The 13,925-nt window shown below is 32.7% G+C and overlaps 1 protein-coding gene across 2 annotated transcripts; it reads left to right on the forward strand.

Annotated features, from left to right (window-relative positions):
* Positions 1–1,781: 1,781 nt before the first annotated feature.
* LOC140441605 (nucleoplasmin-like protein) lies at positions 1,782–6,770 on the forward strand. Of its 2 annotated transcripts, none has more exons than XM_072532445.1 (5): positions 1,782–1,941; positions 2,134–2,256; positions 3,659–3,808; positions 3,981–4,099; positions 6,282–6,521. In XM_072532445.1, the coding sequence occupies exons 1-5, from the start codon at positions 1,920–1,922 to the stop codon at positions 6,324–6,326; spliced, it is 459 nt and encodes a 152-aa protein (XP_072388546.1). In that variant the 5' UTR covers positions 1,782–1,919; the 3' UTR covers positions 6,327–6,521. The 2 variants fall into 2 exon arrangements, with proteins under 2 accessions (XP_072388546.1, XP_072388545.1); XM_072532444.1 differs by having other exon boundaries at positions 1,783–1,941; positions 6,371–6,770.
* Positions 6,771–13,925: the final 7,155 nt, after the last annotated feature.

A 13,925-nucleotide genomic window follows, 5' to 3' on the forward strand; every position in this document is an offset into this window, starting at 1 on the left:
CTGTAGTTTTGCCATATATTATTTTGTTATACTTTAGAAGATAAAATATTTGGAAACAAAATATTTTGATAATTTAAATTTCACAACGCGTCGTTGTTATGACTTTAATTTTTGTCGAATATTTACATTAGATACAAAACCAAATAAAAGTAAAACACAGCAATGCGTCTTGCACTCCGCAGTCGTAATTTTTTTCACACACAGAAAATAATTCATGATGTCTTTATGAATGACTATATTCATCATGACAAATATGAGAAATATATTTTTAAAGGAAAACAAAATATTATCGCATATAATATTTTTACTTGTACATTCTACCATTGTTTCTACATAATCAAACTTTGAACATAATAAAATGATAAAAAATATACTTATTTCTTTTGTAGCACCATCTGTGCAGTTTACGCCTAAACTAACGATATATAATTCAAATTTGGCGGAATTATATGATTGTATAAAACTGCAAACCAAGCAGTATTTTATTTATCAAATTAAAAACATTTATTAAGAAAGTGCTTACAATATGATGTGTTGTATAAATACCCTGCAGTTTGATCTTGGAATTTGGGGAATGTTTTAAAAAATTTCATTTTAGTTCAAACCATAAGACAAAAGTTCTGTTTAGAATTCAACTTCCGTGATCATAAGAAAAACCCTAAAAAACAAAATTACCAACGACACAATTATAACTGAAACAAAACAAAAGTTACGGAAAAATTTATAAAAAACAACTAGGTATTTTACGACGACAAAGTATAATAAGAAGAAGATAAAAAAGAAACTACAGGATCAGAAATGATAAAATAAGTAATTTATTGCGTAAACACACACACACACACACAAACAAAAACACACTCACACACGCACACACACACACACACACACACACACACACACACACACACACACACAAACAACACACACACACACACATACACACACACACACACACACACACACACACACACACACACACACACACACACACACACACACACACACACACACACACACACACACACACACACACACACATAAATGGCGGAAAAGCCACAACACCAAATGAAATACCAATAAAACTGTTAACCCGTGGCCAACCCAGGGGGGGTTTTGCGAGTTAAAACCCCCCAGGACACTATTCTGACACTGTTAGTCACATTTTAAGGCCTCAAAATGGAGGTAGCATATTTCGGTGCCCAATCAAAACTACCCCCCCCCCCCACAGGAAAATTATAGGTGCGCTACTGCTGTTAACAATAATTAAATAAAAAATATTAATCTTTTGATAGATACAACCGTATTACTGTAGAGACAGAACGTACACTCAAAGACTGAATTCTCTTAACTTTCGTAGTGATTCCAAAATAACAGATACAAAAGTTTTCAATGAATGTTAGACCATTAAAATAATCAAGAGTCGTATTCTGAAAACTTTCTTTAAAAATATACGTAGTAGAAAATTTAGAACATTGTAAAGATAAATAAGTGATTCTCAGGTGGGTTTCATAACCATCCAGAAATGAGAAAATCATAGTTTGAGCAAAGAATATATAGAATCATAAATACGGTTTGAGGTAAATTTTTTGATACAGTGATGTCTAAATATGTCCAACATGCATAAAGTGTGTGTGTAACAACTTACAGTTTACAACTTACATATTATAAAGAAAATATTTTTTAAATCGATTTCCGAAGTGGAAATTGGATTAGTCCTGATTGGAAGTTTAATTTAAGTTTACTGCATTGGAACATTAGCCATAACGGATTTGGTTGTCTGAAGCAGCGCCCTCTGACCGGCTTCTCTTTCTACCGCCATTACAAACTGAACTCAACAACCTCTTTTCATCTTCGACCCGTTTGCCGGCGTCTGCTTCTAAAACATTTCTGTTAAAATCACGAACCATCCGTTAAAAGAAATGGCAGATGAATATTTTTTTGGTAAGTTTAACATATTTTAGCATTATTACGAAGTATATTTTTTTTATATAAATGTCACTTCGTTCAGTAAAGATACGTTAGATCAAGTTAGTCTTGTTCTGGAAGCCGGCATTTGCGCGCCATTGTAGTTAGTACTAGGAAAACGGCAGTTATTTTTGCAATTAACAATGGTTGTTTCTCTTCATTTTGCAGCTTTAACCCTCAAAGGTAAAAACAGTGAAATCTGGGATCCAGAAGCGAAGGGAGCTGAGGATTATCAAGGGGGACACAAATTGATCATTAAACAAGCTTTGTTGGGACCCGAAGCCCAAGAAGGTGAGTGTGTTTTATATATCTATTTGCGGTTTTTTAATCTAATCAGTATTTATTTAGATAGTTTTATCAAAACATTGCACATTTCTTTAATCCTATAGATATTCACTTTGTTTATTACGCCCGCCCATTTCAAACGCCATTATTTCGGCGTCTAGATGCAATATACACGTTTTCGCTAAAACAGTTTCATTAAGAGTGTTTTTATTAAGAAAAATTAGTAGTCTGCCTGTTCTGAATAAATAATAGCTTTTCTTGCAGAATATTGTAAAATTTATGCTGAATCTGATGACTTTATCTCTTTTAGTTCTCACAGCACAATTCGTCAAAAGGTTATTTTGTATTCAATAACAATTTCACCCTAAGTTTCTAGCTAATTAATAAAACGCCATGAGAATTTAATGTAACTACACTCATGAATTCTCCCTCCATTTTTGAATGTTTTGTATTCTGGCTTTGCTTCCTTATAAAAATTGCTCTGCGTAGTTCATATTACATCCATGCTTAACAATGCTTCAAAATTAACATTTGTTTTCTCTCTTCCTAGTTCCAACATTTTTTTTTTCAGTTTACTCACCATTGCAGAAGATAAGACAGATTTTGTATATGTTCCACTGTACATACTTTTTTTTTACTTTTGCATGTTTCACATAAAAACCGTAGTTGTTATTTAGGTAAGGTTTTATTGCATTATATTGCACAATATTCTGAGTCATAAATACACATTGTACTTAGGTCTTCATCACAATTCCAAAAAAAAATATAAATAAATAAAAAATTGATCAAAAAATTCCTCATTGCCTTCTTTTTATCAATTATACTATGAAAATGCCGATAAAGATTTTAAAATTCAGCGAAATCTTCATATTTCTAGTTCTTATCATCCTTAGATCTATTGTTAGGAATGGAAATCATTCTGTTATCCTACTGTCTGGCTGTTAAACCCAATTACTGTTTTGCAAAATCTACATGTATTAAAATTCAAGGTCAACATTTTGTTACCTTTTAACTGAACTGAAAAATTCTTGACTATAGGACCAGAAATTTATCCAAATTTTGTATGTAAGTGAAATGTTAAGCCTTTTTCAATGTTCCCACCATTAAATGGTCTAAACACTAAAAAATTGTAGCAATTCTAATATCTTATTAGAATTGCTAATAGCAGTCCTCAACACTCATTTCCATTCAAATTGATTCTTATTGTTAGTGAAGATCATGTAAACATTTTTAACACACTTTTGATGTTCCTTGTGGTATGCACTTCCATCCAGCCAAGTCTTCTTCTCTTATGAAGCTTCCCATGTGCGTTACATGTACAATTCTGTGTGAATAATGTGGTTATTAGTAGTTTGTGAAGACTTAATACAAAAAAGAGTGCTTTTTTGATATGTAATTCCCATTGTAGGTGAAGTAAATGTTGTTCAAGTAGAAGCTATGACGTGGAAAGACTCAGTTAAAATTCCAATTGCCACATTAAAAGCCGGAGGCCCAAACAACCAAGTATTGTTAGATCTGTCATTCCCAGACCCACCAGTCACATTTTCACTTATACAAGGTAAGTTTTTTACAGTTATTTTTTCTTTATAAATGTAGGAACAAGAAGATTCGTAACATAAGTTCAATACTAATTTCCTAGACATATAAAAAGTTTTAGAAGTCACTCAGGATTAAAGTATCATATTTGTATATTTTTAATGTTTGGTCCTAAAAATTGTGTAAATTTTTAGGTAATGGACCAGTTCACATTGTAGGCCATCATTTAATTGGTAGTCCTATGGAAGAATTTGATGAAATGGACGAATTAGAAGAGGAAATGTTGGATGATGAAGAAGGGGAAGAAGGAGCTGTAAGTATTGACTGTTTCTTGATCTTTTGTGGTTTTTGATCCTTCTGACTTTTCTTAATAAATTTCCGTTTTATGATGTAAGAAAATATATGTTGATTACACATTTTTAAATAGGTACATGCACAAACTGTTCTGTTAAATTCAGTTACACAAATCCAAAACATTTTTGGCACAATTCGCCACATATGTTAATTAATTTTGTCATTTTTTTTTTATATTTCTTTCATTGTGATGTTTTTGGAAACAATTCCCAAAATATTTTTGATGTGATTTATCACATTTGATAATTAATTTTATCTATATTTGATATTTTTCATGTTTTTGGTAAGTTTTGATTATTTTTTTTTTCATTTACTCTATGCTTTCTTTTATCTCATTAGGTTTATCACATAATGTCATATTTTATTATATATTTTTATCATCTTGGAAATTTGGGAAAAGCAGCAACCTTTATTTTCCTTAATTCTGCTTGTCATATTATTTTACCCCTTTTATATGCAGCCATGGCTGCTGCTACTCGCGTTGCCCACTGTCCTGTCTGAAATAATTCCATGGCAGCATTTAAGGCAAATGGCTGTTTACATACATCAGTGTATCATCAGCAATGAAGAGCACAGAAATTACTGCAGGGACAGCTCTGGGAATGTCATGCTTAGATTTTGAATTTTTTGCTTCAGAAAATTGAGCCCATGATAAAAAACAGACTAAAGTGAGAATTCCAATACCACCAAAAATACGCTTGGCAATAACATTACGATATTTGGCAACTGGGAACAGTTACCAAAGTTTGCATTATTTATTTAAAGTGTCATCAGCAAAGGACCAAATTGAAAAGACAAACTGCATCGGGTACATTGTGTTTTTTTGTGATCTTTATGTGAAAAATCAACAACAATCTCTCAGTAGCATATAGCTCTAAAAATTTCAGCACTTGGTTATTGCTCCACTCAACCATAGTTAAAGAATAATTTACCAAACAAACAAATAAGTCCAGGCACTGACACGACAGAGAGCAGCATGTAAACAAGTCACTGTCACTCGCACTGCAAGTCCTTTAATTTCTGCCAAAAAACCTCCAATGAAGGGAGCATGCAACAGCGGCAGTAGTATGAGTAATGGCAGTGTGAGCGACATATTTACATACTCAAGATGCTAACTTCCCTGCTCACTGCTGCAAAAGTGAGCTGCATGTAAAGGGAATATTTGACCTGCTTGAAGTATATCAACTGTCACTTGTTCTTAGGTATTTTGCTGTTCGTTGTCAGTCTATATACCTTAAAATACTTAAATTTAGATAAGAGACAAACATTTCCCAATACTTTGTCATTTCTAGTTCATTCCTTGTGGTTTTTTTTTTTTTATTTTTGTTACATATTTTTTCCAGTCCAAAGAATTGTTTTCTGTGAACTCACATTGTTTTCTAGATTTATAAGCTGGTTTGCAAAATTTACTTACTTGTTTTTCTAAATACTTAATACAGCCAAAGTTTATTACAAAGTTAATTAAAATCTTTAAAAAAAGGAATCTTTGTTGTCTTGTACAGTTCTGCAAAATGAGAAAAGAGAACTGTTGGTCATAGTAGCTCAGGTACTTAGTAAATGAAACTTTTAAAAGGGGAATTTGCCATGTTTTGATTACTATGTGAACATATACTTAAAACTCACAAATTCAGAAGAATATTTGCCAATATGCACAGAAAACCTTGATAGCCAAAAGAATTGAGATGGATTCTACACGATTCAAATCAATTCAGTAAATTCCAATGGTTAAAAATATTGTTTCACGTTTAAGTATGGTATATGAACACAAATATGTAACTTCAATCTGAAAAAGACGATTGTATTGGATAAAAAAAAGGAAAAAGATGGTGGTATTTAAAATGAATTATTTAATACAATAATTTTATTGTGTTTCATTTCACATTTGAAATATTTTGGCCATAGTCTGAAGACCAGCAGTTAATATAGAGGATGGACATTTTTGTGTGCTGAAATCCTTTGACTATTGCTTATTATTTTCGATAGTCACATACTTTTGTTCTATGTCCATGAGTTTACTTTTTCTTTGTGTTTTTTATGAAAGTAATCTAATTATATTGATAAGGTTTTAGTACAGCCAATTAATAAAGAGTGGTTGGTTATAAGGCCAATAATTTTATTGACAGGGCATTACCATTTTTTAGGCGAACATAAAAAAACGGAAATCAAATGGAAAAGTAAAGGTGTGACTTGATCCAAATCCCTCTAGTTCCAATATTTTTTTATATTTCAGGAGGAGGACGAAGATGAAGATGAACCCAAAGCCAAAAAAGCAAAATCAGCGACTAACGCCAAGGGCAAAACTCCCGTTAAAAACAATTCAAAGGCTGCAAAGAAATAAAAAGTTCATCTAATCCCCAAAACCACCTCCTTTGTAATGTTAAGTTAGTTTTTTAATGTATCTCTCGGAGTTGTTATTCATCAACAGATCAATAGTAACAATTTCTCTTATAATATAAGTATAATATGTTTCTTGACGTCATAAGATTTTGTGAAAGTTTCTTTTATTCCAGGTGTAACTCTTAGTTTTAATGTGATTAATATTTTTAAGTTGGAAACGTATTTATTTCCTTTAAAATCATCCAATTTTGTTGTAAATATGCAGCCCTCATTAAACCATTTTTTGTAGTAAATCCTTTAGTGTTTTATTTATTTTTCAACAGTGTAGGTAAATGGCATTATAAATTGTAATATACTTGCTTGTAATATACAGGTAAAGTGTATGTAAAGAAGATAATATAGACCAGAGAAGTAACGATTTTTCCCTGACACTCTTTGATACAGGTATCTGATAACTGCTTTTGATAAATTTATAGATGACAATATGTAATTAACACAATTTGCAAAAGATTGAACATCATTTTTGTTTAGAAACAATGTAAGATTGCTATTTGGATTTTAAATACTTCAGCTGAAGACTGGTAAATTATATGGCAAAGTGACATTTTAAGTTTTTTTGTTAATTTGTTCCTTAATTATTGCAAAAACAGTCTCAATTCGATTTTTTGAATATTATGATAACTTCAAATCTGAAGTGCCAAGAGATTCCATTTTTAGTCAGAATTTAGATATTGGCGCCATATAGGGGACATTTTCCTTTGGAATTGAAAAAAAATCGATTTTGAGATTTTTACATATTTTGATTCTATATACGTTCAAAAGTTCCCTCCATCGAGCAAAAAGACAAAAGAGGGAATCTAATCGTTATGAAAAGGCGACCAAAAAAGTGGCCTCTGATGGCGGACATATCCGGAAATGCGAATGCGCCAAATTTAAATTTTCCGACACTTATTAACAGTAGCTATAAAATAGTTTTCAGAATGTGTCTTAGACGAGAAAATTTTAATTAAATATTAACGATAATAGTCTAAAATGTGCAACAATTGTTAAAAAACTTCAATAGAAATAAGATTTCATGCGACAGTTGGGACAAATAATAACATAACCCAACTAAATTTGATTTCTTAAACAAGGAAAGACTCTCTTTCCTTGTTTAATTTGGCCTCTCAAGATGGCACTTCCTGTCTAACAATATTTTTGCCCCCACTACCTTTACATTCCCTCTTTTGTCTTTTTGCTCGATGGTTCCCTCTCAAAATTTCAGTAATAAATTCGTAATAGAAAAAAGTTACTGCCATATTTGTTAGAGCGCATGCGTATGAGTAAAAACCGGTTTCTATTCATGCGTGTAGCTCGACGCGCCAGCTGCTTCTTCTCCCGTTGTAAACATCTTTTGTATACATATATGTGATATTATACTGTTCGACAGTTGCTCTGTGTTATTTTTTTCAGTAAGCACGTTTATTATTTGCGTGAAATTTGTTAAAAATTAGCTGAAAAATTGTAAAAAATGTCAAAATCTGGAGGTCATTTTAAAGTCAATCGGAGTAATCCTCATTTTAGACATAAGACAAAAAAAGAAAATTTACTGGCAATCAGTATACTGAAGAAAAAAATTCCGATTTACCAAGTTCATGTGCTAAAAAATTAAAAACAAGCAGTGAATTGCACCCTCCTACGGACAGCTCTATGCAGTATGTGATTTTGTGTTTTAATTTAGTTTTTTCGGCTCTTTCTCAATATATTAAGTGCAAAGAATGTAATGATGAAATTTCATTTACCCAACAAAAAGGAAGAGGCCTTGGATTTAAAATGTGTGTGGAATGTTCGTGTGGTAGAAAATTTATTGAATCTTCCCCATGTATATTTCGAAATTTGTTCGAAATAAATCAGAGGCTCGTATTTGTCTTGAGAATTCTCGGCGTAGGGTACAATGGCGTGCAAATATTTTTGAGTTTGATGGATATTCCTGCAACATTATCGGAAACGCTTTATTATTCTGCAATTTCAAGAATACATAAAGCTTGTAAACAATACATAATGACGGTACTAGAGTTTTGTTTTGATACAGGGCAGCGACAACCGCTGATACGTATTTCGACCTCTTTAGGTCTCGTCAGAACTGTATATAACGGAATTTATCCAGCTGTTTGTTTCGCAAATTTTAGGAAACAGTGGTAAAAATTTGAATTCAGTTTCGCTAGGCAGAAATCGTTTGATTTCTCTTTTTGTTTTTAGATGGCGTAGTTACGTCCGTATATAGTTATTTTGATAACTATTGTCTAAGACGGGAGAGATTTTTGTTTTGGTTCAGAGCAGTGACTATACCGTTCTGACGAGACCTAAAGAGGTCGAAATACGTATCAGCGGTTGTCGCTGCCCTGTATCAAAACAAAAATCTAGTACCGTCATTATGTTTTATTACTTACTTCGTTTGGGAGTACAAGAAACTGAATTCACTACGAATTTTGACCAGGATAAACGGCATGTGGAATGCAATTTTAGATTCCCTTGTCGAGTAATTTATCCAGCTGTTTGTTTCGCAAATTTTAGGAAACAGTGGTAAAAATTTGAATTCGGTTTCGCTAGGCAGAAATCATTTGATTTCTCTTTTTCTTGTAAACAATGTTTACAAATGATTTTGTTACTAAAAAAGCAGTCAAAGAAGAAATACAATTAAATCAGGAGGCTGGCAATGAAGCTAACGTTTTGACTGTATCAGAGGACGGTACTTGGGCTAAGAAACATATCGTTAATGGGTGTTTTTTTAATCATAGGAAAATTTACAGGCAAAATTTTGGATGTGGACGTTAAATCGTCATATTGTCAAGCGTGTAATATACATAAATCTCAGTTTGGTGGGGCAGACTTTGCTATGTGGTACGACGAACATAAATCTGAATGCTCAGCTAATCACGAAGGATCTGCTGGAAAAATGGAAAGTGACTCAGCCGTAAGCATTTTTCATAGATCAAAAGAAGTTTATGATGTCTTCTACAAATGTTGTAAATAGCAAACCTTATGGAGATGATATACCCATAAATAAATTAGAGTGTGTTCTTCACGTAGGAAAACGTATGTACCGTCGCTTAGTTGAAGTAAAAAAATTTTTGACAATGTTAGAGAAAGACAGAACGAAGAAAGTAAAGAAAAGAGGAGGAGAAGAAAAAATTCAAAAAAGCCAGTAAAACGAGGTAGAAAATCAAAAACTGAAATAAAAAATGACGCCCCTGTACAAGCCGTACCTAAACCTAAAGTGGCTAAATGATTCGAGAATTGTCTGTTTTTTATAGTCTTGCAATTCAGAGATATCCCGATTCCATCGAGAACATGAAAAAAGAAATTCTTGTCGGCTATTATCACAGAATTTCAACAGATGCGGAACCTCGTCACGAGTATTGTAATAAGGAGTAGTGTAAATTTTTGCAAAGTAAGGAGAGAAATGAGCCTTTTACTCCTAAGCCACCATTAGATCCAAGCATGTGTGAGTACATTTTGCCAGTTTATGAGTCACTCAGTAGTGATGAGTTGCTGCAAAGATGTCTTGGAAAAAATACTCAAAATAGTAACGACAGGTACAACCATTTGATTTGGAATATTTCTCCGAAAAGCAAGTTTGCTGGCAAAAATGTAACTGAAATTGCATCGTGGATCGCAGCATCTATCTTCAACGAAGGCTCGAGAACTTACCTAACTATTATGGATCATTTGGGCATCAAAATTTTTTGGGCTTTTGCGCAAAAAGTTGACGAGGACCGTATCTCTCAAGCCAATAGGAGGAGCAGTGAGCACTCAAAAGAAGGTCGAATTCAGAAGAAAAAAATTTTTGGCCAGTCACTTACAGCAATTATTAGACAACGAGGGTCCTCAATATTCACCAGGAATGGCCGATTAAAGGTAAACAAAAGTTTTCGACCTTTTATTCAATAAAATTACGGTATAAAAACTATAAACGCATTTTTCTCGAAACTACCTTTTTCAAACTGGTAGGACATTTTTCTCCGAATTTACTTGACCGATTTTAAAAAAACAAAGAGCATTGGATTACCTAATAAAAAAAAGTAAACAATAAGCCTCTAAAAGTTTGAAAAAATACCCCCCCCTTTTTTACGGGGCGACTTACCCCTAAAAAATGCAGGTTTTTTCGCATTATTCAGAAATATACAAACAAAAGGTTTAAAATATGAAAAAGTATGAGTTTTAGAGGCTTATTGTATAGTTTTGAGTCTCACGAATAGTATCCGACCATATCGTTTTTCAGAAGAATGTATATGCAACCCAAAAAGGAAAAAATTGCAAATGACGAATAATGAATTTCTAGTATTTGTAGGTCTGAATTTTTTTATGGAGTACCACATCTTGCCCAGTACCTATCGAAAGTTATTGGTCCACTTCCCCTAATTTCCAAATACCACTTGTGGCAAAAACTATGACAAAGAGATTCAAAGAAATTCTCTCTAATTTGCACTTAAACAACTCAATGATACCAAAGGACAATAAAGACAAATTGTATAAAGTAAGACTTCTGACAAAGATATTGAATAAACAATTTGAAAATTCATATGCTGGTACAAGAACAGTGTGCGTAGATCAATCCACTGTTAAATTTAAAGATCGTTTGTCCATAAAGCAGTATAATCCCATGAAACCCATAAAAAGCGGATTCAAGTTATGGTGTCTTTCTGATATGAAAGGATTTATAAAAAAAATTGATATATATCAAGGCACGAGGCTTTCGTTTCGGTAATAAATATGAAGACTATCAACTCGGTGAACGAGTTGTTTTGCAAATGACTGAATATGAATTGGGAAAGCATAGAACTGTATATTTTAATAACTTTTTACTACTGTAAAATTACTGCAAAAATTATAAGCTAAAAAACATTAGAATGTGGTACAATACGTTCAAACAGAAAAGGTAACCTAAAAAACTTAAATGATAAAAATATGAAAAGAGGAGACTTTGATTACCGGGTCTCAAATACAAATATTATATTTTTCAAATGGAAAGACAACAAAGTGATAAATTTGGCATCAAATTTCCATGGAACTGACTACGAGTGTCCCTCGAAAACTCGAAGATGGGAAGACCGTTCCAGTTTCGGCTGCACAAGTTATAAATGATTATAACTTGTACATGGGTGGAGTAGATTACCATGATCAACTTCGCCAATGTTATGGGATAGGAGATTAAACAAATGTTGGCACAGAATATTTTGGGGGTCCATTGAAATTAAATTTCTTAATTCATACGTAATATCCAATCAGCTTTTAGACAACGCAAAAAATTTACTGGATTACCGACGTGATCTGACAATGGGGCTCCTCGGAAAATCTCAATGTCCTACCACTCGGCGACTTTAAGGTTCACAAGGTGGACCAAGTCCAAAAAGAAGATGTTACAAGTATAGTGTACCTGATACTATTCGACTTTCAAATCGTGGTAACCACTGGCCCAAATTTAAAGAAAGAAGAGGAAGATGTGAGATGTGCAGCGCATGTGGTATACCTAAGATGCCAACCCCTAGTGTTGGCGAAACGTCGAGAACTAATCTCAGAAGACAACGGCCTAACAGCCCGAACAAACAGTTTAACAAGTCTTATTTTTTATTTAACAAATATTCTGGAACAAAACTCTCTTTATGACTTTTGACTGGAAAAAATGTTCCTAAAACATTGAATAACTGGTCTGAACGGCATATTTTAAGCAAAATAGCTGAGAAACATACAAAAGGAAAAACGAAACGTTTTTTCTGTTTTTACATATCGAAAGTTCATTTCGCGCATAGTTCTGATTAATACTCTACTAGATATCTTGGGTAAAAAGTAATTGTTTTCGAGCTCTTGAGAAATTTTTTCAGTGTTGGAATTTTACTCCGAAAATAAAATGTCTTGTCTCGTCATCCAAAACAATGTTTTTTCTACCTCTAGTTTTGCTTTTTATTTTCCCATTTTTAGGCACATGATAAATACAGCTAATGGATACTTTTGTTAAACTGCTACAAATATCGACTGCTTGGCTAATATTTGATGCCATTTTTCTGCATCCTGCAATTTAATTCTTTCATATCGTATCACTACCTTTTCTTCTGACGTTAACATTTGGCTGTCTTCTCTTGGAACAACTCGGTTGTTCGTCCATTATATTTTAATAATCGCAGAATATAAATAAATATTTACTATAAAACGACAAACTCCAATAACACTAGGATTATCACCACAAACTTCAACCGCAAAAAATATAATCACAAAAGGCAACAGAAGCACTCCCGCCAGCACCGCCTTGTAAATGAACGTTTCTTGCTTCGGCAGGTGCGGTGGTAATACCGATACGATGCTTTACAAATTCCCAAGTTGCCAAGTTTTTGAAACGGAATGGGAATGAAATGTAACATATCAATTTTTATTTTATAAACTTAAATATGTAACAAAACAGAACGTGTAAATAAAATTTATTTCAATACAATTTTCTGCTCAATTTTTACTATTGAAAAACTCATTTTTTTTTGGAATTTTTATGTCGGTAATAGTCGCTGCGTCGAAGAATTTAGGTTTGTATGATCATAACTGGTACTTGTAAACAAGAATCGGCTATACTGCACGGCATCTTGTGGTTACTTCTGCTATAGAGAAGCACAAATAAATGTACTAATTACACATTCTATGTTTTATGATGAGAAAACGCAAATTAAACGGGTAGTTTTCGGGGGCTGCTGAGTACATTTAAATTTATGGACATTCGGCGTTTAAACGATGAACTCACTCTTCCAAATAGCGGAATTTACTTTAGGGGGGAAGCCTGGGGGTAAAAGCGATAAACTTTTGGGGTCCCAAAATTAATATTCTCGACAAAATTCAGCTTGTTCGTATGATTTTTAGGGGTCAACTCACTGACGACTAGACTAATATAGTTTCCACTTTGTTCAGTTAACTTTGATATTTATAGCACCAGTTTTGAGCGTCGATTAAACAATTGATTCTAAGCTCCATTCGCTCAGCTCGGTCATATTTTGACAGATTCATAACTGGAAATCTACAACACAAAAGTTCCTATCTCACAGTATTAACCGCTTAAATAAACTTTTATGACAGACTTCTTTCATTAAAAAAAGAAGAATTATTATAAATAATAGAAGTGTATACTAAACCCATAAAATTTTGGGTAGTATATATTTAAAAAATATATTTCAGTTGTTATAATTTAATATATTCCAGTAAATATTTGTATAAATCAAGCTTATAATTTTATTATTGATTACTATACATTATATGGTGTAAATAAATAAATATTTTGTCGGTAATTCGTAAAGTTCTATTTTATTTACGTTTGTTAACATTAATATTGGATACGAGCACGTGTGCTTGGTTTTATAGTAATTTCCAGCCACTTCTAGTCTGTCAAAAAGTAACTAACTTTGCAAAAAAATAATTACTAAATGCAATAGACA

Source organism: Diabrotica undecimpunctata, chromosome 5 (assembly GCF_040954645.1).
Source record: "Diabrotica undecimpunctata isolate CICGRU chromosome 5, icDiaUnde3, whole genome shotgun sequence".
Lineage (NCBI taxonomy): Eukaryota > Metazoa > Arthropoda > Insecta > Coleoptera > Chrysomelidae > Diabrotica > Diabrotica undecimpunctata.

Excerpts from the sequence above, each read along its gene's own strand:
- LOC140441605 (XM_072532444.1), top strand. The coding sequence starts at position 1,920 with ATGGCAGATGAATATTTTTTTG. Across the intron at positions 2,257-3,658 it reads GGGACCCGAAGCCCAAGAAG|GTGAAGTAAATGTTGTTCAA; the intron begins GTGAGTGTGTTT and ends TTCCCATTGTAG. Across the intron at positions 4,100-6,370 it reads AAGAAGGGGAAGAAGGAGCT|GAGGAGGACGAAGATGAAGA; the intron begins GTAAGTATTGAC and ends TTTATATTTCAG.